The sequence below is a fragment of the Colletotrichum truncatum genome, assembly GCF_014235925.2.
Source record: "Colletotrichum truncatum strain CMES1059 chromosome Unknown Contig_0002, whole genome shotgun sequence".
Taxonomy (NCBI): Eukaryota; Fungi; Ascomycota; class Sordariomycetes; order Glomerellales; family Glomerellaceae; genus Colletotrichum; species Colletotrichum truncatum.
Window position 1 is genome coordinate 4,014,620 of NW_027222399.1, and position 24,189 is coordinate 4,038,808.

Genomic DNA, 24,189 nt, shown 5'->3' on the forward strand with positions numbered 1-24,189 from the left:
TGACGTGGGTATAGTGTCGTGAAGAAGATGATGATGGGATGGTTCTGAACCGATTGGAGGCGATGATGGGCAGCCACAAGTAACGGGCAGCAAACGATACAAGCGCCTGCACCACAAAGACGATGGATAACCTGACCTATGGTTAAACAGGAGGGATATGGCCCGGAGAAGAGATGGAGAAATCACATTTAGGGAGAGGAAGAAAAGAACTGGCGCTCTAGCATCATAATTCGCCTGGTCACTCCATCTCCTCCTCTCAGTGAGGGCGAACCACCACCACCCCCTTTGGGCTTGGATATGAGTGAATTGAGAGGAGCTTTCTCGGGGCGGCACAGCCACGATGTAGCCAGACCAGGTGTGGTTTGGCCAAGAATTCCCATACGCCAAGAAGTTGTTCGCTCACGCCTTGTACGTAAACCTGCAGAGGGCGGGTGGTCACCTATGACTACTAGGTGACTTTGCTTGGACAAGCGATGATGCCAAGACGCTCATCAGCATAGCGAGGGACGGGACATAGACAGAAGTAAGAATCAGTCATATCAGCAAACAGGGCTACGGACCGAGAGTAATTACAGCGGTGTCCTCCCCGAAGAGACGATCCAATGCAGCCTAGTAGCACACAGGTGGCGCCAAGCCATGTCTTTGAATTTTGGTGGATTAAACAGATTAAACTGCTTTTATGGTTAGATAGGCCTGGCTCGTGCTCCTTTTCGTAGCGGAATCTATACCAGGTTGGGCCGAACAAGTCTCACTCTCTTGCTCATACGTGGTAGTAGTAACCCACCAGCAAGCAGCCAACTGGTTTTCCTTATTCTCGTCTTTTTTTTTTTTTCCCCTTGAACTTTCGGTTTTTCATTCTGAGTTTCCCTTGTACTCCCCACCCCTTTCATCCCGTCGAAGTGACGCCAAGGTGCAGCGTTCAGGGATCTGACAAGGTTTCCTTGGTTAAGGAGCTTGCTGGAGATGCACCACAATTTTAACGCCCACCTTCGGTCGAGAGCTTAGCTAAGATGACCCAACTTTTTCTTGACAGCGGCCTTGATGCCATGGCCTTAGAGCGAGCCCCCAAAAATGTTCAGCTCACCACCGGTGGCTAGGAGCTTGGGGCATCTGGAGCTTGGGGCTATGGACTGATAAGAGGAAAAGCTCGCCGAGACAGATGCAATAAAAAAAAAGAAAAAAAAAAGGAGGCCGCCAACTGCGAACATGAGCCACAGTCCGGTCGCTTGGCAAAGACTTAGCTCTCTTATCATGACTAGAGAACCATTACTGAGGATCCGAGAGAGACAAGGGCTCTTGGTATCACAGGCATAAACTGCGGGAGAGAAGGAAGGAAGGGGGAAAAGAATGAAAACTCGGAGGCGGTATGTCCATCTCATTCTCAGACCAACATGCCATCACTCATCGGCCACCGGCCACCCACCGGCGTGAGGGATCCGCATGCCGTCTCCACGTTGTGTATATGTGGGTGGCCAAGGTCACTCACTCGGTTTCTGACAGGCGAGGCGAGAGACTGAAGAGAGCTTGACGTGGTATCCGTAACTTCTTAGCTCACCCATGGAGATGTGCCATCGGAGCACCCACCCGCCCTTGGGGCCTGGCCTGATCTAGCCAGAACTCTGTCATCGATCCATCGCCATCATTGGGTTGGATCACTGCAATCAGCCGTCTCCTCCTATACAGAAGCGATTGGCATTCGAAGAGATGCGCCAGGAAGAGTCCAGGCGCTGCACTCAGGGTACCTAAACCCAACTAGTCGCCCAAACCAGACCCGGAGCCGGCCACAACCCTGGAACGTCCAGCGTCACCGAGCAGCTGCATCCAACCGGAACATCCCTCCCGGCAACTTGTCTTCCCAAACGAAATGTGGAAGGGCGGGAAGAAGGATCCTCAGTGGGCGTGGGTCCACCTTTCAGGTCGATAACTACCGAGCTCGGGAGTCCAACGAGTCCTTCATGGCACAATACATAGTGATGAGGGACAAATATTTTGCACTGCCACCCTTGGTCGTCTCACTCAATTTCCATCACCTCCGATTTGTTGCTCGCCCCTTGCGTTGTTTCTTTTGCACAACACACACTCGAATGGGTTGTGCTTTTCTGCCAAGAAATTATTGACATCATCAAATCACACAGAAACACATACTGGGGGTGGAGGGACACTTCACCACCGCCATCACCACACTTTGACGCGGTAGCTGCACTGCTACAGCACCACAAAAAACAGGGCCACCGACATGTGTTCCCCCCCCTAACGGTGCCCAAAAAGAAGGGGGGGAAAGGGAGGATGGCATGGATTCCAACGAATACTGGTTCTTGGCAATACACCATCATAAAACCAAGATGCTTACACGTGCGCCCGCCCACCTCACGACTTTGGCGCTGGAGCGGGAAAATAATAATACTACTACTAGTACAGTAAGGCACAAACAACATGAAAAACGCCAAGACAGTCCAATTTGAAGTTGTTTGATAGCCTGCCGCTCACCATACCCCAGGAAAACTCAAACCGCACTTCCCAGGGACATGCCCGCTGACGTCAGGCAGACTTCTACCACGTACCTAGGTTGAATAAGGGAAAATATTCTTCTATGGGACACGTCCAACTAGTCAATTTCAACTTTCCCGCTTCAAACAGATTCTATGCCGGCCGGGGCTCAATAGTGAAGAGCGTGGCTTGTTGGCGGTCTGCCTGACCAGCCAACCAGCCTCTCAGCCAAGCCCAAACGCCCCGACCGCCTCCATGTAGTGTATGTCTTCCTTTCTGCCAACTCCCCCTCGCCCTCGCCGCGCCAAGCGATGCTGGCCATACAACACACAAAGGATCAGGTACGGATACTTTTTCTCAGCTTCCCGGTTCGCAACTCTGCCGACGCTTGTATGGGTCTTGGCTATGGAGACATTGAGGCTGTGTGTGAGGAGAAAGATCTCGAAGAGGAGGCAAACTAAACACACACACAAAGGTAGGAGTAAATGGTAAAGAGAACATCATAGATTCAACCCGACGTCTGCCCCTTGCCTTGAATATTAGGTATTATGATTCCAGGTGGGGACAAGATGGCAAGGATAAGAGAACCTCGACCAAAACCAACAACCGCCCTGGTCTACTATTGGGCATGATGGCATTAACTCCCATCATGAGGAGGCCTTGTGTTATGGTTGGGCATGCTCAAAACATGACTGGATGTATGGTTTTTTGGCGTTACTTTTGATTCCATTCATCGCTTTCCGCCATTGTTCTCCTTGCATAGCCCAGAATTCCTCTTGCCACTTGCTTCCTGATCCGAAACCCGCCTGCAACCTTTGACTCCGTCCCTGCCGCAACCTCCGGTGCATTTGCCTTGACATTTCCCCACCACCGGCGGTCCTCCCGAATATACGCTCCGGGGCCCACAACACGGAACTCCGGCCCAGTATCCCTCTGTTGAAAGTTCACCCCGGAAAACATTTTGCGTGCTTACGCCCACTCGCTCAAGTCTCTATAGCTTACTTCAGTTCCAATTTGCTTAGGCTGTTTACCATTTCGCCCAAGAAGCATGTAGATTACCAATCCCATCTAACGTCATGCTGCTAAAGCTGTCAGCATGAACCCATGTAATCCAGGAAGTTTGATCATATGAGATAGATTAGACATTTTCAGAATTACAGAGCATGTTAAGTCCACGGAGGTCATCCGGATCTTTCTGGGTCGATATGAACGTGTCTAAAAGCGAACAACCTCGCCCACACGCAAAGCCACCGCCAACACCCACTTCCATATTAGCAAGCTCCTTCTTCAACATAGCCTCACTCCCAGCCCTGACCCTCAAAGAACAAACGCGATGCCGACGTACGTAATCACCGGAGCGAGAGGCGGCATCGGCCTAGAGTACGTAAACCAGCTGAGCAAAGACCGCTCCGCCACCACCGTCGCCCTGGTCCGCGATATCTCCGCCGACCTCACCTCGCTGAACGCGATCAAAGCCGCCAGCAAAGGCGCAGTGCACATCCTAGAATGCGACATCTCCTCAGAAGCGTCCATCTCAGCGCTGACCGATCGTGTCGCCGGCGTCCTCGGCTCCGACGACGCCAAGATCGACGTTCTCATCAACAACGCCGCCTTGCTGCAACTCCCCCAGCAGGATGTGCTGACGCTCGAGGAGGAGGCGCTGTCGGCCCACATGAGGAGCAACGTCCTCGGGCCCGCGCGTACCCTCCAAGCCCTCCTGCCGTTCTTTCGCGATACCTCCGCGACTGGTCACACCGTCGTCGTGAACATCACGTCTGGCGCGGGCAGCCTGGGCTGGGTCACGAATGGCGTCTGTCCGCACGCCCTTACGCCGTACGCGGTCAGCAAGGCGGGGTTGAATATGCTTACGGTGCACCAGGCGAAGCAGCTGAGGGATCGCGGCGTAGTCGTCGTGGCTGTGGATCCTGGACACGTCAAGACGGAAGCCGGCGGTCCCGGCGCGACGGTTGAGGTTGAGGATTCCGCGGGTGGTATTTTGAGGCTGTTGGACGGGTTGAAGGTGGAGGATAGCGGTAGGTTTTTCTTGTACAATGGGACTGAGGTTCCGTGGTAGACTTTGTCCGTGTGTATTACTTTTGTGTAATGGCAGCTTGTGTTAGTGGCTGAGGGATAGTTGCGAATTGACAATATGGGAAAGGCATGTTGTCTTGAATGATTAAGTTACCCTCGTTTAACTTGCTTATATAACGTTTCTATTGCTTCATATTGGCGGTCGGGAGAGAAACTGAACCAGGTTCTCCGTTGTGTGACTCTGATAAAACTTAAACTTGACACCAAGATATGGATTGAGCTGGAGGGAATAAGGGTTACACCAGACACTGTAAAAGTGAAATGATGAGCAGCAAAAGTCATGTATGTGTAAGGTTGGTCAACAACAGCGTTTAGGTATTCATCGGAGGTTGGAATTGCTACTCCCGATTTAAATGATTGACGTTTGGTCTTTACCTTTCGGAAATCGGCAACGCAATGCTAGTAACTTTGGTATCGTACCGACGACCTGAACATCTGCCTCATAGCCATGTAAAATAAGCCCATTAGTGTATTTCCTTCCTAGAATGTTCTCTGCAATAAACTATAGCAATAAAGGCGGGTCAGTGCTACTTCAAGGCTCCTATCTGATGAGATATTCCTATGGAGTATTGGAACTCTGTAGCTCCTTGAGTGACTTCAAAGAAGCGTCAATCTCCGGTCTCATCAGTCTCAGGGTCAAAGCGAGGAGTAATCCAGATGGTAGATAGTAGGCCGATTGACTTTTTCATAGCGCTAAGGTAGTTAGAACCGTCACATGCTCTGTTAGACTCAGACTTCCCAGAAAATATCACTATTGGATGAACTTTCCCAAAACGTTTCTCTCCGAGAGCCTTTCCTTGTAGGACAGATACGACAGTCATTGAGAAGTAGTCCCATGACATGTTGGCCAGGTCTCCTGAGCTCGGTGATATTGGAAAGAGGCGACTTCTTTATTAAGTGAGTCACGGGTGTAGCTCGACAGTCTTTTGCTATTCCTTGAAAATGACAAACTACATTATATATGCTCCTATCCAAGTAATCATCCTGTATTGTTACCTTGATATGTTGAAGTAAACATAGACGTCGTCTTCAGGTCGATGAGGCGATAAATGTAACACGACCTATGTATTCTAGCTATGATCCAGCCACACCACCGTAGGGTCTGATATGGTAGACAACCTGAGGCGGGAAAGGAATATTTCTGGCCGCAAACTGGATATTTTAAACAAGTAGCATCACCAGAAAACTGATAGAACTTTCGATATGGAGAGGGAATAAGTTGCTTCACCGTTCACCTCGTCAAACTAGAACATCTATCTTATGCCGCCTTTGAAAGACGTAATACTCTGGTGACCCAAAACATAGATAGATTCATTTCTATAGGCCACAAAGGTGTATCCACATAACATTATTCCGTCAAGGTACACCTCAACAAACCTCTCCATTCCCAAACCTCTGCCCAACTCAAACCAACCCAGACCACAAACGCCACCAGAACAAGAGTATACTTTATAGTAAACTTCATGTAATACCATTTCATCAATCAAACAAGCCAAAGGGGCCATAGCTTAGTGGTTAGAGCGCTCCCTCGTTTCTCAGAGTTCCTAGGTTCGAATCTAGGAAAAAAGAGACGAAAAAAAAGAACAGCAGAAACAAACGCTTATAACGAGAAACATCAACACCAGGGCTCTGAGCTTGGGAGAGACGATGGTTCAAGTCCATCTGACTCCATTTCATTTTTGCATTTCTTTTAATGCTCCTTTATTTTTGAGACATGCATTGTTGAAAGGCGCGACAAGGCTTTTCATTTGCTACCGGTACCATTTCGGCAGGTGTAGCTGAGCCGTAGGCCTACATTGTTGTGAGTCCCAACAAGGTACCATCACGGCGACTCTTCTTGCAACACGACAAATTTGGCCTCTTTGAATGTCACCGTCGCCATCCGATTCTCACTACTTCTTCTCTTCACATAGCTTCCTGTACTCAACCCTGACCTCCATCAAACTCACCATGTCCACCTTCCACCCGTTTCCTCGTCTGCCTCTCGAGCTACGGCAACACATCTGGGAGCTGAGCATGGAACCGCGTGAGGTCCCCGCGGGTAAACTCTACCCTACCTCTATATCGCGACCGCCGCGCATTCCGCCACCATCTGTACTTCAAGCTTGTGTAGAATCTCGCCTTTATCTCCAAAGCTATTATAAGAAGGCCTTCGTATCTGAGAAGGCCCCCAACTATACATGGGTCAACTTCGATATTGACACTGTCTACATTACCCAAAACACAATGGAAGACATGGAAGAAGAGCGTCCTCTCATTCGGTGGCTCATCGTCGAAAGCTCGGACGAAGAGATTTTCACCTTTGACCACGCCCCTTACCTGTTTCACATGCCGGCGCTGGAGACCGTTACCATCCTCCACAGAGTGCCATTTGGAATGGTACACAAAACCTGGTGGTACGCATATCATCATTTGATGTTGGAGTTCTATTTTTACAGGGAGCCGGTCCGCTTTTATACCAAAGTCATCTGCGCCGAAGACCCTCAGCGCGAAATCAACAAGGACAACTATTTCCAATTAGCGTGTGACATGATCAGAGAAGAATTTGAGGGACGTTCCGGCACAAACGAGTCCGACTACCAAATTTCTGGCGGAGGAGATGAGGTATGAACACAACAAGTCGGCCTTGGAGGAGTGCGCAGTATTCCGACGTTGTAATTGTTTCTGAATGTACAGTAGTAATCTAAAGGTATCATATGACTGCATTGCCTTCTATCGAAAGACAAACCTGATGCTGTGAAGTGCTAGTTGGTTCCGCTCCAGGTCTACTGACATCTCATGTCGAACTACATTACCAGGAGGGAGCAGCCTGTAAGAACTCTTCAACGGGCTGAACAACACCATGGCCTTTCTCACTAACTGGTACAGTCCCCATGTTACGAGCTCTTCGCAGCCAAATCTCCTCGCGAAGGAAGTTTAAACTCCGAATCCGACTTCTGGCAGCCATTCTATCTAGAGACCTCGGCTGCTAGAAGTCCAGCGATCTCTGCTACTAAGTACACCAAATTTTCAGCGGAGAAAAAGCACCAGGAGGCAAAGGAACTTCATCCTCCCGGTATAAGCCCCAATGCCGGTAAACTGAAACTGGAGATGACGACCAGGCTCAAGATACCGCTAGGAGCAGCAGCAGCAGCAGCAGCAGCAGCAGCATGAAAAACTCAACCTCTTTCCAGCCTTCTTTAACATCAAGCCATACTTTGCCTACATAAAGGCCTGGCCTCTCTTCATGTTGCTCCCCTTACCTCAGCGGCGTGCTCTGTAACCAGCTCAGCCTCACCTTCTGAGGCATTGCCGGCTCATCGAGGACATCTCACGAGGGGTACCCTGCGTGGAGCAACCGTGGCAAGTTTGCTTGCCCTTTCAGCCTACCTCATACCCCATGAACCTGAGCCTGTCTGTGACAACCACGACTAATCCTCTTATCAGTAAACATGGAAAGCGGCTCCGGGAACTGGTCTCATAAGTTCGACCAGGTTCAGATGGGTGGCCGATCCCGCGTCAGATTCTTCCAGTATGGTTTATCTTGCTGCAACGACTTTCGTACTTTCTTGACCAGGCTTACATGACATCGCGACAGGACCTAAAACTGCCTGGCTGGCGTTGCAATGCGGCAGTCTTTCCTACTTTTACGTGACTCGGGCGGAGGATGCCCCCAACGGCCGGAAGAACGGGGCCATAATAAAAACCTTATACTGTCTGGTGCCGTCGATCACGAATGCCAGGTACCGCAATATTCAACTAGGATTGCCGCGTTTGTCTGGTGGCGAGGGGCATGAGCAACGCAAAGCATTTCGCCAGGGGACAGTGTCTTGAGAAAGCTCAGGTTTACTGCGCTGCGCAGTAAGAAACAAGACCGATTTGAAGACGAACTCAAGTGTTTGTCGACTTCAGCTGGGTGTTTGTTTGCAGACCTGTCGCTCCTGAGGGGGATAGCAGTAGGTGATCAAGAACAACAACTGTAGGACGAGACGATACTCACCTGGCAGACAACTACTTATTTATGATAGTTTTCAAGCACTTTCTCCACGTTTGGAACAGAATCGGAGAGTCCAAGTAATGTTTGACGCAAGGCATCTGCCAACTGGCATCATCTCAGCACTACAAAGCTCGCCCGCAACTGGGCGTAATGGTAACATTATCATATGCAGGTAAACATATGCCTACCAGCTATATCCTACAGAATTCATGTCCAGGACGCAAAACTGGTCCTCTTTTCAATACAATGCTTCAATCCCCTGCCGTGTGCACCATGCTCGGTGGCAGTCAATTCCTTGTGCCCACACGCCTTCTCCTTGTTGTGGAGCCCATATCTGCATCCCCTGCCAACTCATCGACATCATCTTCCGCCATCGGCGTGTCTTCCCCTGTTGCGACACTGGCCGGCCTGGTGTTGCCAGAGGTAGATGGAGCCTGACCCGTGCGCTCCTTCTCCGCATTACGGAGTTCTCCGATGATCTTCTCAACCTCTCCGGCCATCATTCTGGTGGAACGAACCACGGCATCCTCATCAACCTCATACCCAAGAGCGTCAGCACCCTCCGAGATGCCGTTCTTCATGAAGGACGGTCCAGGTCCGCGACTGGGGTTCAGGTTGTACATCACGGCGTTGGAGAACATGTGGAAAAGTTCCCGCTCAAGCTGTGCGCTGTTGATGATGCTCTTGGGGGGCACCAAATCGTCACTTATGGGTAAAAGAACTGAACCTGTGCCTGGGTCTCCGTCTGGCAAAGCCTTGGCGGCTTCCGTGGCTGCTCGGTTACCGTGAGTGATGGCTGCACGGATTGACTTGATATCCTGCGGTTGCAAGATCAATGTCTTGTAACCAGGTGCATCGCGTTCTCGGATCGGGTTTGCGAACTGGTTCGCAAACCTGTGGGCGCCGATCTGATCGAGAGCAGCGGCACTCACGCGGCCGAATTGGCGAGTCCAGAGTACATGGGTTGCTGGAATAGGCGGCAACTCTGCTGGTGTATCTTGCCTCTTGCGTTTGTGAGCCAGCCGCGATGACACGCTACTGGGCGTAATCATATTTCTGCGGCTCGGTACACTTTCGTCTGCAGTTGTGTCGCCCGTTTCATCATGGGGTTTAGGTGTAGCTCTGGGAGTTGCTCTAGGCGTCGCGTTCTCGTCCTTAACCCGGGGCGCCAGGTCGTGGTGATCCATGGATAACTCATCAGTTTGTGATACTACTGACTGACTTCTACGCGACATCCCAACAACTGAGGATGGAGTACTCTCAGAGCGTATCTTGTTTGCACTCCGAGGAGGCCGGCCGCGGCCTCGGGGCGTTTTTGTCTCCGGCTTTGGCACTGGCTTGGGGCTGGCCTTCTTGGTCGGTTGTGATGGTGTCGATGCGGGTAAGGGCAGCTGTTGCTGCACCGGACTCAATGGTTCAAAGGCAGGGCTCTGAACTTCCCTCTCGGATTGACGAGGGGTGGAAGGTGTGGACTTCAGATTCCATTTAGTTCCAGAGCCAGTAACGTGGAAAGTGGGCAGTGCGGTAACGGGTGTTTGCGGGGGCGGAATAGGGGTGCTTGCTGATCTTTGTGCCGGCGTCGGTGTAGCAAGCTGTGGTACAAGGTGGGCTGGGATGGCAGGATGAGGTTGTTGTTTGATGAATGGAGACGTGACACGTCTTTGGCTGTCGACCGCTTTGGCAGGTGGTTGAGCTGGAGCCGGCGTAGGGCTGAATTGTTGTTGTGTGTAAGGTGATGGCTGAGACTGAGGCCATCTCGGTGGAGGAACCGTAGTCTGCCCTGATGGACCAGACGCAGGTACTGGTGATGCCGCCGCAAGGGGTCTTTGATGGGGAGGTTGGTAGCCCGTGGGGGGCTGTGGTGGATGAGGAGGCTGAGATGGATGAGGAGGGTGAGCGGCCGGTTGATGAGCTTGCTGTTGATGTTGGGCAGGCTGAGGTCGAACTGGAGGTGCAATTGGCGTGGTGGACACCGGGCGACCTTGAGGAGGCTGGATTGCAGAAACCTCTGATGGGCCTTTCACAGGAGTGGAATGAATCGGTGCAACCAACTGTCCCTTTGGTTGGGTTTGTGTATAAGGCTGAGCTTGACTCTGGACCTGACCTTGAGGCCGAGCCTGAGCCTGGGGTTGGGACTGGGGTTGAGGCTGTCCTTGAGGCGGCACTAATACGGGCTGCGATTGCTGAGGATACCTCGGCGTCTGATTCGGCTGTATAGGAACGTGGGGTGAATGAGGAGGTCCATGATATTGGCCTGCTGGTTGAGGATACCATTGTGAAGGATGGTGTGGTTGACCTGGAGTAGATGGCGCTGAAGTTGTGGGTATTTGCGGCGGGACAGGACGGCCTTGAGGCTGTGTTGCTGGGACCGTGGGCTGATAAGGCTTTTCCCACTTTAGAGTTCCTGGGGTGGCAGGTTGCGCGGGGGTCGCTGGGCCTGGTGTTCGCGACTTTGGCACATTTTCTGGTCTAGGTGATATTGCTGGCAGAGGAACAGGCGACGTCGACTGACCAGGCCGGACTGGCGGTTGACCTGCGCCAACAGGAGGCTGCAGCACCTGCCCCCCAGCATTGGGAGGCTTGAGGGGTTGATGTTGTTTGGCAGCCGGCGCAGTGGCCGGCGTGGAAGCAGGTGTCCCAGCGGCAGCCGAGGCAGCTTGCGCCACCGGAGGAGCCACAGGAGACTGTTGAAAGGCGCCTGCAGGCGGGACAACATCTCGCTTTGGTGGTATAGGTTGCGGGGCTGGCGGCGGAACCGTTGTTGACGCCGGCGGCGGCTTGATCTGGGCTTGAGGGGGCAGAGGTACTGGCGTCGGGACTGGTACTGGTGTTTGCGTCGGAGCTGTGCCTTGTCCGGGGGCGGGCCTGATCTGTCTCGGTGTCTCGACAGCGGGTGTCGGGGTGGGTGGTTTGATCTGCGGCGGCGCGGCCGAAGTTTGGCTCGAGTTCGGGATCGGGGAGGGAACCGGGACCGGTGTCGGGGTCACCTTGGGCGTTGGGGTGCCGTTCGCTGCAGCAGCAGCAGCAGCAGCAGCAGCAACAGGAGGAAGAGGAGGTGGGCGCTGAGCGGCAGCCTTAGCCTTGTCGGCCAGCTCTTGCGCTTCGAGCTCCTTTATCTCCTTGCCCAGAGCCTCGATGCGTTGCTCATCGTCCCTGATTTCCTTGACTGCGAGATCTTTGTACCTGGCGTAAAGCCGCTGCACCAACGCAGGGTACTTATGAGCCTGTTCCTTCGCCTCCTTAAGGGTGGGCAACGGCGCACGACTGAGCTTGCGCTTCTTCGAGGTGGGGGACGAGGAGCCATCGGGCTTATCGGAAGTCGCAGTGTCGCTTCTCAGCTCCTCGGTCCAGATGTGTAGGAACAATTGGCGGAGTGCTTCGGGGCTTAGTCGGGCAGCATCGTAGGTCTTGCCTTCCTTGATTAAGGAGTTCTTGATGAGCTCATCAGAGACCTTGGCGAAGGCGGCGGCCTCGACACCATAGCGGGCGAGGGCTTGAAATAGAAACAGGGACTCGAGAGGAGTATAGGCGGCTGGATTATTCATTCCCCAATATCCGCCTCGCCAGTGATCGAGGGGAGCGTCACGTCTCGGGAGAAGATGGATGGGCGCCAGGGTCTGCATCTCAGACGTTAGACAGGTATCATCTTATCACGGGCGTCGCAAGGCTGAAAGTCGCGTCGCAGGACGTACTGGCAGCCTCTACGAGGAGCTCTGGGTGGGCTGAGGCATCTATCTGGGCGCGTTCAGGGGTGGTAGGGATGGCTATCAGGGGCCACTCGTCGTTCGCGCGTCGTGGGCGTGTCGAGCTGGATGATGTTTTTTTTTTCGCTGATGGGCGGAGGATGGTCACGTGATATGAGATGTTGGAGGTGGAATTTTTCTGCTGGATGCTGCTCAGCAGGCGGGCCACTGGGTGGTCGATGAAATTTTCTTGTTGGTCGGTCGGCAAGGTTTGGAGAAAGAAAGGATGGGGAAACACTGAACAGAATCTGGAGCATGCGGCGAGCGGAACACACCACTAGCGCAGGTGCTGCGGCGCAAAAAGCCAAACAAGGCCGAAGGCCACGAGGTTTAGAATTGAAGGAGCGGGTCCGAGAGCTCCAAAAAGGTCACGTGGAAACCTGCCCAAGCTTGAGCATTCAACTACTAGCACTACAAACTACGTAGTGTGTACGTACGTACACACGGATACGTAGTACTACGGATATCTGCAGGTGCAACCAGGCTTGTGCACCTTCCCTATTGTTCCATTAGATAAGCAAACCAGTTTTATTATCTTCAAGGCCTGAGGCATAAAGTTCATCTCAGTTCCGATAAACGAGGCATCTATTCAAATGATGGAAAGGCAAGAAGAAGAGACAAGGGGGCACTGTGGAAAGCAGCAAGGACCGCGGGTAAGAGCCACCTGCTTGCGGCCCGGCGGCGCTTCTCTTAGCCAGAAAACGGAGCGCAGCCAGCAGCGCCCAGTACCGCCCAGCTTATCACCCCTGTTGTCTCGCTGCCTTAGTCAGACCGATCAATCTTCGTTTCACGGATCCCATGTCTGAAAAGAAGAGGAGAGCTGAGCTGGCAGTTGCAGTCTCCAAAGGCAAAAACTCCACCTCAATTGCCAGCAAAGCTCAAGTAATGGAAGCTGTCCAATGGCGGTGCCAGTGCCCCTACGGAGTACGGATACTGATATCAATAGTTGGCTAGCTGGTCCATATCGATCCCTCCTCCCGGTCTCCCGGCCTCCCGCGTTCGGGGGTCCTAGAACTGTCCTTTTTTTTTTCTTTCTTTCTTTCATTATCGGAAATGTATCCCAGTCCGATGGAACATTTTGTTTCTGACCGGACGACGACACGGAGCCAGGTCTCTGTAGACCAATCCAATGTGGTACTTATCCCGAGTTATCTGCAATTGCTACAAGGTGATACCGCTGGCAAGTGTTCCCGGATCGGCTTCGCCGCAGCTGGTATCAGGATGCTGCCGTGTACGAGTAAGGAAGGCCGTGACGTCGTTCATCGGCCGCGGAGGTTGATGGGTGTGGTGTATGTGAGTGTATGAGAACAATGTGGCTAGGGAACCGTGCTTGTCACAAAGTGCGTCCGTCGTCGGCCAGAACTGCTGCTAGCAGAAGTCAATTGCTATGCTTCAATTGAGGCGCGGCGCGGCATGCATGTCTCTCATAGCCGCATCCGAGGAGGCGAAAAAAAAAAAAAAAACCCTCCCTTATCAAGGATGGCAAATTTTATATTGCGCGGTCGTGGACCGTATCCATAGATCTACTCCATCATTTCCAGACGGCGGTTTGGGCATGCATACTGTACGAATCGAATCAAACGTAAACAGATCCTCAATCGCACTATTTTGACCAGGCTGCCAGGCCAGGAAAAATACCTTGTCAACTTTGCCTTCCTCCCTATGCTGCCATTGCTACTGCCCGAGATCCGTTTAGTAGTGCAGCAGTGATAATGAATGGTATTGGTGGTGGTAAGGTATGACAGTCAAAGAGTGTAGTAACAGCAAGTCATTGTTATTGTCGACGAATATCCATATCCGCACCCATCTCGGCAAGGGCATCCAATCCGGAGGCATGTGAGTCGGGCTGCCCACGTAAGAGAATGTGAGATGCACTGGGAAACCTGCCATTTCCGCTGAATTAACCCGAGGCGGGCGAGGATGGGCTTGACTCGGCCGCCAGGCCTGGAAGGGGAAGGGGTATGGGAAACTATCACTAGGTATGTATAGATGCATGTACCTTGGGGCACAGAATCCGTACTGCTGCTACGTACCGCGCTGCAACCCCTGAAGCCTTTGTTTTTCTCTTTCTTTTTTTAAGCTCGGCTGTCTGGATGCAGGTCACTGGCGGATTGCGAATTTGCGGCGGCGGCTCAAAGGATTGGACGCCGTTCTTTTTGCGGGCTCACTAGACCCCAGACACTGGAGGCAAGCTGGGCTTGCTTGGCACCGGGACATGGGAGCAAGTAGCTCGGGATGAAGGAAGATGACGGCCCAGTAGTACATTGGGCCGGAAGGGAAACGCCATCAATAGGGGTGGTTTTGTATGGAGCAATCTGTGTGTGCGTGTGTGTGTGGTTTTTTTTTCCTGCAGGATAATCCAAAAAGCTACCTTAACCTAGCCGGGAAGGCATTTTACAGACCGACAAGCAGGCTGGCCGGTCGGCCTCTCTCTACTGTGGAAGTGATAATAGAGTGAAGCAGGTGGCCGCTACTAATGACGATGATGACGATGCGAGGGAATAAACAAAAATCCTACATTCGTCTCGGTAGGTGGTGTCAATTGCATCCGATGCCAAATTCATACGGAATGAAATGTCATCACCAGGGCTCGGCCGTCCAATCCGTGCTGTGGTAATTGTTTGATACCGTACTTGCACACCCACCTGTTAGCCGAAATAGGGGGGCCGCACCTTGATGCCATCAAGACACGCTGTCGACTTTTCCTGTACTGTGACCGACTCTCTTGAAATACGGGTGCTGATTTTGGTGCCATCTTCACTATACGGACAGGTAGGTTAGGTACCACGTACTATGTCGAGCAGATAAAATAGGGAAACAGCTAGCTGGTAAGGCCTGGCAGCTGGCGTGCAGCGGAGTCCCCGTGCAAATCTCGGGGTGAACCGGTATCTCAATTCCATGGCAGACTAGCGCCCTTGCCTGAGGCAGCAGTTGCCCGGCCAAAAAAACTTCATCCACCTGCACCTTCCCAGTGCATTTGGGGGTTGGAAGGGGCGGGTGGAGCCCCAAGGAGGAGTCTGGAGGGCCAGCAGCATCCACCCAGGCGCCCACTCTCTCACACCCTGAGCCTGTCTGAGGTGGTCGGTGCTCCAGTCTAGCGCGCCCGGAAAGATTCGCTCAAAGCTGTTCCTTCTTCGGCCACCCTGCAGGAATTTTTTTTTCCCTCCCTCAAACCTGGTACCGTCGGAGCACTTAAATTCTCTCGACTCGCCCTTCCACTTCGCATTCTCTTCCTTCCTCCGTCCATCTCCGCTCATTCTTTTCTCCAAGGTTGATCTTTAGAGAAACAGCCAAGATGTCTTCCAAGGACGAAATCCGCGTTCTGGGCATGCCGGTAAGCTTCACTCGTCTCCCATTCACCCGCTGCTGCGCGAAAAAAAATTCCCTCGTTGCCGACGGCACCGCTTCCATCCATCGACGACCTGCCATCAATGGCCATCGATATCAACAATGGCTTCGACAAGATAGCCATTGTATCTTCATCGCTGGCTTCACTTGATACGGCAATGGCCATTGACTGGCTTATCATCGTCGATGGCTGTGAAGACGCGCTGGCACCTGGGATATTCAATTCAGCAAGGGAAACAATCAAATGGACATCAATGTGCTAACTTTTCATCGTCTAGCCCTTCATGGCTGACTTCCTCAGTACGTACTATGAATAACGACATCGATACGCCCTCTCATTCAGTTTCCCGATCTCGGCGAGCTGGATAGAAAGTGCGTGATACATGATATTGGACAGATACTAACAGCTTCTATAGTGGGAGGTGTCTCTGCCGCTGTCTCCAAGACTGCTGCCGCCCCCATCGAGCGTGTCAAGCTCCTCATCCAGAACCAGGTTAGTAAAAAACCACATCAGTGATGTTGACAGTTGGCCAGCCAAGGTTCAGCCGGGTAAGCCCGGTAAGTGTCAATTGCTATTGACACGTGACCCTTGGGCCCCTGTACACAGTCACATTTCACTTTTGAATAACGGTTGCTAACCACCCCAATAGGATGAGATGCTTAAGCAGGGTCGTCTCGACCGCAAGTACGACGGTATCGTCGACTGCTTCAAGCGTACCGCCGCTGACGAGGGTGTCATGTCCCTGTGGCGTGGTAACACCGCCAACGTCATCCGTTACTTCCCCACCCAGGCCCTGAACTTTGCCTTCCGTGACAAGTTCAAGAAGATGTTCGGTTTCAAGAAGGACCGTGACGGCTACTGGTGGTGGATGGCTGGTAACCTGGCCTCCGGTGGTGCCGCTGGTGCCACTTCCCTGCTCTTCGTCTACTCCCTCGACTACGCCCGTACCCGTCTGGCCAACGACGCCAAGAACGCCAAGAAGGGTGGTGAGCGCCAGTTCAACGGTCTCGTTGACGTCTACCGCAAGACCCTCGCCACTGACGGTATTGCCGGTCTCTACCGTGGTTTCATGCCCTCCGTTGCTGGTATCGTCGTCTACCGTGGTCTGTACTTCGGCATGTACGACTCTATCAAGCCTGTCGTCCTCGTCGGTTCCCTCGCCAACAACTTCCTTGCCTCTTTCGCTCTCGGTTGGTGCGTCACCACCGGTGCCGGTATCGCCTCTTACCCTCTTGACACCATCCGTCGTCGCATGATGATGACCTCTGGTGAGGCCGTCAAGTACAAGGGTACCTTCGATGCTGGTCGCCAGATCGTTGCCAAGGAGGGTGTCAAGTCTCTCTTCAAGGGTGCTGGTGCCAACATTCTCCGTGGTGTCGCCGGTGCTGGTGTCCTGTCCATCTACGACCAGCTCCAGGTCCTCCTCTTCGGCAAGGCCTTCAAGGGTGGCTCTGGCTAAATGCTAGACACCTTCCGTGTATAAACACATCTTTTGGGGGCGGGTTGGCAGTTGGCAAAAACCCGGGATGTAGGGATTCGTCCCTGCTGGGATCCGATAAGGAATCGGTTGACAAAAGGGGTGAAATGGAAGTTGCGGAGGGACTTTTTGATTCGGACAAATGGAAGACTGTCTGGATCTGCCGGTCCTTCGTGGTTTAGACTGGCATCCGGCAAGGCGTTCTCTTTACCCACGACCTGAAGAGCTTTGCTTGCTACCTAATCCACTGTAATTTGTACACTAAAGCAATTCCCGATTGCATACCTTCACGCAACCCCTTCTCCGCCGGACTTGACTGCCTGGTGGTTATTTTCCTTGGTATTGCATGACACTCGATAGACCCCTTTCGTGGTAGAATGGGAAGATTTTCTTGTTACTGTGTCTGAACTTGTTTGTTAATGTGCAAATGTGATGTCTCGTGACGTTGGAATTACCATAAACCCAAAGAGCTATGGTGCAGCCTTGCGAAAATTTTGAAGCTTTGACGCTGTAATTCTTTGATTGGCCAATGGCTCTAGCGTCCATAACCGCCGCGTCTGCACTCCGCAGTCGCGTCTCGCTTGAAGCTTCCCTTACCTTCCCCCACATGCTCCCCGCCTCCATCGCCTGATCATAAGTCAGATCTGATCTCAGACCTTTCTGCATCAGCATCCTGGACTGACACCTGACTTAACCACTTGGCCGACATCCTCTCGTTGAAAACTACTTCGGGCCCGATTTTCCTCAGCCCATAACTCCCATACCTGTCTGCCTGGCCGACGCGACGCGTTCTAAAATCATCGGCAAAACCCCCGAACGTTAAAGATACCTGGGCATCCAGTTGTACTATTACCACGATACATACACTTGCGTCTCGCCACTCCTACCCGTATCCAAGCGCAAACATGCCAAAGGCACCGGCACAGCCCGCCAAGCGCGGCCGTTCCTCCAAGCCCACGCAACCAGCCGCAAGCACGAAGCGTAAGACCACGCAGCAGCCGGCGAAGAGGAAATCCGGTCCATTTGAGTTATCCGACAGCGATGTGCCTCCCCAACGAGACGAGCCTGCGGAAGGCGAGGAGGAGGAAGTAGAAGAGGAGGAGGAGGCAGAAGAAGGGCCCGAGAACACGATCCCGCCGGAGCTGCTCACGCGGCTGCTGCACGAGTTCTTTGAGAAGGACGACACGAGGCTGAGCAAGGACGCGAATGCTGCGGCAGGGAAGTACATGGATGTGTTTGTCAGGGAGGCCATTGCGAGGTGCGTGCATGAGAGACCTGGCGGATTCCTCGAGGTGAGTTTGGTTTTTTTTTTTACATTCGTCCGCAGTTGGAGTTGTTTCTGGGGTTAGGATGCTAACTGGCGAGTAGGTTGAGGATCTGGAGAAGATTGCACCGCAGCTTTTGATGGACTTTTGAGGTGCGGTGGAAGTTATGATTTTATGAGTTGATACGATACCCTTTTCATGTTTGCAAGATGGATGGACATGAATACAAGCATAGTCCTCTGAGGTGTTCTGCTGTCTGTGTCGTTTCGTTGTCTCCGTTCTGCGTATTTCTATGATGAAGTTTAAGTACCCCCTTGGTCTCCTTGGGTGTTGTCGCACCGTTTATCTCTGTCTATGCCGTTGCGGCGCCTATGATTGCTTGACGAAAGTGGGCGGCGGTAGTTTAAGCATGCAAAGGTTCAGACATCAAAGCAATTCGAGGCAGAAATACAGTCACCATTAGGACGCGCATGTTCCCAAGCCCATTTCTTAATGCCGGCTTGCTGGGTACTTTTCGGCCCCGAAAAAAAAAAAGACCTTCAGCTACGGTTGGTCTTTTCCTCATTAATTCAGCCGAGGCAGCCTTGCTACTGGGATGCAGTACAACCTGGAGGATAGAATACAACAAACTAAAGCTAAAATAGCTTACCGATATCATACATGAAGTGGGGCGTGACATGATAGAGGGGTTTCAATTTGTGCCAACATGTTGACTGGTTATACCTTAACAGATTTCAGAGTTCAAGCAACCAACAGACTGCTTCTTGTCCCATCTAGTCAAGCATCGGTGCTGCATTCCTCTGTCCGGCGCATGATCTCAGAGGAAGTCATCAGTGTTTAATTCCCAGTTTGCTCCAAAAACGACGCTGACTCCTGGATCATCGAATGAACGAGGGGCCCGTTGCGAGAGTAAACTGCGACGCTCACCCAAACTTACAACGACCCAAGTCATTCTCGCCCGCTGCTGTCCGCTGAATCTGCAGCACAAAAAGGTATTCAAGAGTCGCCGTGTCCTCACCCTGTGGGTATGAGGTATAGTAAATTAGGCCCGGAGAATGGGGGTTTTGTCTGCAGACATGCAGAAAAGCCGACTGTCAAAGTCTATGAACTTGACTCGAAAACTGATGAGGAACTCGTGTACCTCGATTCGTGTTGACGCGTCAGGGGTTGTCGTGACCCGCCGGCTCTTGCGGCTGTGGTTCTCGTCTCCCGTATTCTCTCTCACGATGGGAATGTATCGGTCCTACATCATGACTCTAGTGAGAAGAACGCCAAGTTTGGACGCGAACAAGATGAGAAGACGGCTCTTTACGTCAGTGGCTGTCAACAAAACTCAACAGAGGCCATGTTCGCAAGGCATTATGGATGATTACGTCGCAGGCTTATGTCCGTATATGTCCTGTCAAAAATGCGTAATGCAGTAATGACACAGAGAGGCCAGCCAGATACACTTAACCCTTAGTCGTCAGAAGTATAACATTATAGACAATTTCTGGTATCTGAACAACATCTGATATGATATATGCAAGACAGGCATATTAATTCACAGTGACAAACGTGTCTCACTCGGAATCCCTGCTTCCTACTGTGTGGCCTTGGAAAAAAAAAGTTCGACAATCACGACAGACTTGAGCGGTTCCATTTCCAAGAAGCGCTCGTTAGCCGATGTCGCAGAGCCTGGCATCCGCGTTCTAGCATCCGCGGCCCAGAATACGTGACTCGGCGATTCTGAGTCCGGCGAGTAGGCCGGCGGACGAATCATTCCCCCGCGCATGAACTCCACGGGCCAAGACTGCCGATTCATGTGTTGAGCAAGGCGAAAGTCAAAGCGGGAGATGACTTATTGAATCAAACGCTCCTGTTAAACAAACGAAATATCATGCCGTAGAGAGGAAAGAGGGAAAAAAAATTTATGAGTATGAGACAATTGTCGATCAAGCCATCGAGTTTCTCCGGTGTTTCTGCTCCGCATAGCTACGGTCCACAACGCTCATGAATTCCCCGATGTCAGCGTTGGCGTTTCGTCCCGAGTCCCGCCAGACGCAAAGAGCCTCACCGTGGGGAACGGCACAGTTTCGCTGATGCACATGCGCGTTGGGCAGAGTTGGGTTGGGCAGGCAGTGCTCCCCAACTCGTTCTGGTGTGGTTACTTGATTCTGCCATCTCGTTTCGCCTGAAATCGTGACTTGCTGAAGGTTTTACATCAGTTATATAGACGTCTGGAAAAGGCCAAGTTAAGCCCAGCGCATTTATTCACACCAGCAAGTTTTGCCGGTGTAAGCTTTGGCATCATTGCATCGTTATATTTCATAATGAATGTGGGCTCGTTGTTGAAGTATCAGCGCTGGAGGTCTTGTTCGGTACGTTGGCGAACACGACATTTCGCGACATTAGTCGGATGGCAGACAAAATGCACTGAAGTCGAGAGGACGGAAAGCTGTCATGAACTCGGTAATGGCGGATGCTCCAGATCTGCTTCGCCATTCTGTCGTGTCTGTATTAGTTGTTGCCGTGATAGCATCTGCAAGGATCGTTTGTGTTAAAGCCCACTATATTTTGCGGCCGCAGGTGCGGTTGTGTGTTTACTTGACTCTCCAACACCGTAAGTTGTATTAGGTATGGTGCAACGCAAACCATGTCCAAAGACAACCTTTTGTCAAGCTTAACCATATCCTTGGGAACATTCCTTTCTACTTTTCCCTATGCATGCATTTGCTCAGAATCGCGAGGTTGCTATCAACTTGAAGCATGGAATTGCTTGTAGCTTACCCCTAAAGAGGCTGCAGATTCACATATCGTGCTCGGGTAAGTTCAAAGCAAAGTTCAGGATACTAGGAGTGCTTCTCCTCCTGTCCCTTTCCTTGCAATCACTTTAACGGAGAAAAGTCCCATCTGCAACTCGGTAGTATTGCTGGAAACGGCAAAAACTGGTTTTAATTTGCAACAGCGCACTGACAGTAAATGCCCATTCCTGTTTGAAGCTTTTCACTGTGATCAGGCAACATTAGAGTTAGTAAGGTGATGCATTTTGCGCTGGATGAGTTTCCTAGATTTCGACCGTTTGCCAGCGAACCTATCTTCCTATCGTCTTTGCCCAGCCGTGTGACCAAGAACATGAAGATGTGCCGTACGAGCAGAAACACTCTCGGCTGATTCCCGAGACGCTTGGCACTAGCGAATAAACTCTGGCAGTCATCAGACATGGCTTAGTCTAGACCGGAGGACAAACGTTCAAAAACGTTGCTAATCCAAACTCCACTGAGTTCGCCAAGCAGTGTCGTAGCCAATGGCTATAACGCTGTAGAGAGACTCCAACTAACTAAGTCGGATAGATTCTGGCTTGGCTTGGTTTGGCTTGGCTTTGGCGCTTGAGTCGAGGGTGTTGGGAGGTTAGAGTCAGCCCATCTGAAGTCGTGATACGCTTTCTCCAATAATAGCCGCGGAGATTCGAACGTCAGTCAGCATGAGTTCGATGAGAGAGGCTTGCGAGAGAAAAGTTTGGCAACCTGCACTGAAGCCAAGGTATTGACGTCGTGGTGTTTACGATATGGGCAGCCCTGCTTTGGCTTATTTGCCCAGGAACACCTTACACGTGAAAAGGAAGATGGTGATGGGTGATTGGCACGCGGGGTTGACCGAGATCCAAGGTAGCAGGAACGGTCGTGGTCTGTGAGCGCTTTTCATGTAGGTAATATGTTAGGAACCTCGGGCGGAAACATTGGATGGTACCAGAGAAGTTCAGTTAAAACGGAGACAGGGGTTTCTGAAGACAAGCTGCTACTGCTTGAGGGTGAGTCCAGTCTGTAACTCAATAAACTCACCGAAAAAGAAACGGATACTTGCACTGTGGTTAGTCAATTTTTGGACCTTCTGTTGCTGTTATGGTCAGAGAAGTGAGTCGGGAGTAGTAATATTGAAGGACCGGCACGTTTTGTTTCGACTGAAGCGGATTCATACTATATCTTGATTCTCCTGAGGGGAGCAAGAGGGTGAAACATTTTGGTCGGCGGCTGGGCGACGGGCTGACGAGAGTCTGGCCAATATCAGCAGGGCGGTTAACACTTGCGTGGTAGAAGCCCGAGGTGACAGAGAGATGCACGCAGAAAATAGAATGGCAACTGGGAGAACTATTCAGTGGGGGAGGAGTAAAATGTGTACATGTGCCATCTACCCGCGGATCCCTGTTTCTTCTGGGAGATGTAACGGCCGAGGCCCGCGGAACGCGATGGGAAGGACGTTGAGCGGTGCAGAGTCACAAGGCAAACGAGTTAGAGAATCTCCGCTTTCCAAAGAGGCATGGGCAGGCGATCTTGAATGGGCAAGCAAGTTGGGTGGTGATGTGGATACCAACTGATGCCAGATCTCGGGAAGCGAATCGTGTGTCGGTCAAGGTAATCCAATGAATCCACAGCGTCCTGTTCCAGATGCGGCTGGCATTTAACCAGGGAAAAGGGCTGCCCATAGGACCCTGTAAGCCTGTGTCAAGAGACAAGGAATGCCTTCCGTTTCCTCACGAATGGGAGTGGTTGTTGGCCGGGCAGGTGGACACAAGAAGGGGACGACATCAGACGCCAATACGCCACGAGGAACGGCCATTTCTGCGGCAGACGAGGGTACGATGACGACGTCTTAGCTGTGTAGGCGAGTCGGGGGACGAGCAAGAAAGAGAGGCAAGAATGGATTGGCTGATCTGGTCGGCTGACTGGTGTGACTGGCCTAGCTGGTTGGGATGCCACTGACAGGACGAAGCAGACAAGCAACGACAAGCAACGCGACGTAACGCAGTGGTCAAGGATCCAAGAACATGGAGACAGGGACATGGATGGGTGGTTTGGCGATTCTTGGGGGCCAGTTAATGTATCGTCGGACAATTTTTCTTGAGTCCCCAGGCGGAGATGGCATGGCAGACGTCCAATGACAACGGGGGGCCAGAGGACAGACGACAGGCCGACGACAGGGATGTTGAGGCTGGCTGGACGACAGAACGGACCAAGGCGGCAGGGGGAAGCGTGGATATTGGGTTCTGGGTGCTGGTGTGGTTATGGCTGGGTTCAGAATTTGGTTGAGAAAGGAGGAAGATGTACTACTAAGTCACGGCAGTCACAGTCATTGACGAAGGAAAGAAGGCCGGTGGTTGAAGAGGAAGGAGCGTCCCCCCGGGCTGAAACAGGGCTTGTCGCGGAAGTGTCAGAAACGTGACGGAAGGTGAAGCACATCCGAGCGCCAGCCTCTTTGGGGTTGAATACTAATAGTAAAAAGAGGAAGAGTGGAGACACGTTACTGGCCCCTGGTTCGCTAGGCGGGCTGTGCGGGCCTAAACCTTATTTCGGCTTCGACGTCGTCCGACTTGGGTGACACGCGCTATCTTTTTTTTGCTAGTCTCAACTGTCTTCTTCGAGGCTCATTCTGGCTTTCTAGCCTTTCTTTCCTCTCTAATTGTGTGCGATGAATGCCATTTTCAGTCTCGCTTTCGTATTTTTATTTATTTTATTTTAATTTTAATTTTGATGTATTTTATGTCAGTTTTTCACTGCAGTCTTTATGATTTTTTTTGGGGGTCTCTTTCCCGCTCTGTTTACGAAGGGGCCCCCGTATCTGTGTGGTGGTGTCTTGGTCTCCGTTGTAGGTCACCACAACCACCGGCCCAGGAGGGGGGGTTCGTTCGAGGATCCGTATACGACAACGATCATCAGCCGAAAAACGGACCGCTGCTTCACCTTTTGTGTCTCGCGTAACAATATTAGTTTTTGTGATGGCAGGTGTGGCAGGCTCGTGTCGTGTGTCTGCGCAAACGTCTGACT

The 24,189-nt window shown here is 51.9% G+C and overlaps 5 protein-coding genes across 5 annotated transcripts; 4 read left to right on the forward strand and 1 right to left on the reverse strand.

Annotated features, from left to right (window-relative positions):
* Positions 1-3,820: 3,820 nt before the first annotated feature.
* Positions 3,821-4,561, forward strand: CTRU02_204034 (short chain dehydrogenase/reductase SDR; the record flags this gene model as incomplete). Its single annotated transcript, XM_036731862.1, has 1 exon — positions 3,821-4,561. The coding sequence occupies one exon, from the start codon at positions 3,821-3,823 to the stop codon at positions 4,559-4,561; it is 741 nt and encodes a 246-aa protein (XP_036576422.1).
* Positions 4,562-6,528: 1,967 nt separating this feature from the next.
* Positions 6,529-7,188, forward strand: CTRU02_204035 (uncharacterized protein; the record flags this gene model as incomplete). Its single annotated transcript, XM_036731863.1, has 1 exon — positions 6,529-7,188. One exon carries the CDS (start codon positions 6,529-6,531, stop codon positions 7,186-7,188), a length of 660 nt encoding a protein of 219 aa, XP_036576423.1.
* A 1,653-nt stretch (positions 7,189-8,841) lies between these two features.
* CTRU02_204036 (uncharacterized protein) lies at positions 8,842-12,177 on the reverse strand (the record flags this gene model as incomplete). The annotated part of the gene is made up of 1 exon (XM_036731864.1): positions 8,842-12,177. One exon carries the CDS (start codon positions 12,175-12,177, stop codon positions 8,842-8,844), a length of 3,336 nt encoding a protein of 1,111 aa, XP_036576424.1.
* A 3,415-nt stretch (positions 12,178-15,592) lies between these two features.
* Positions 15,593-17,105, forward strand: CTRU02_204037 (carrier protein; the record flags this gene model as incomplete). The annotated part of the gene is made up of 4 exons (XM_036731865.2): positions 15,593-15,631; positions 15,924-15,945; positions 16,062-16,138; positions 16,296-17,105. The coding sequence occupies 4 exons, from the start codon at positions 15,593-15,595 to the stop codon at positions 17,103-17,105; spliced, it is 948 nt and encodes a 315-aa protein (XP_036576425.2).
* A 923-nt stretch (positions 17,106-18,028) lies between these two features.
* On the forward strand, positions 18,029-18,539 carry CTRU02_204038 (Centromere protein X; the record flags this gene model as incomplete). The annotated part of the gene is made up of 2 exons (XM_036731866.1): positions 18,029-18,415; positions 18,492-18,539. The coding sequence occupies 2 exons, from the start codon at positions 18,029-18,031 to the stop codon at positions 18,537-18,539; spliced, it is 435 nt and encodes a 144-aa protein (XP_036576426.1).
* Positions 18,540-24,189: the final 5,650 nt, after the last annotated feature.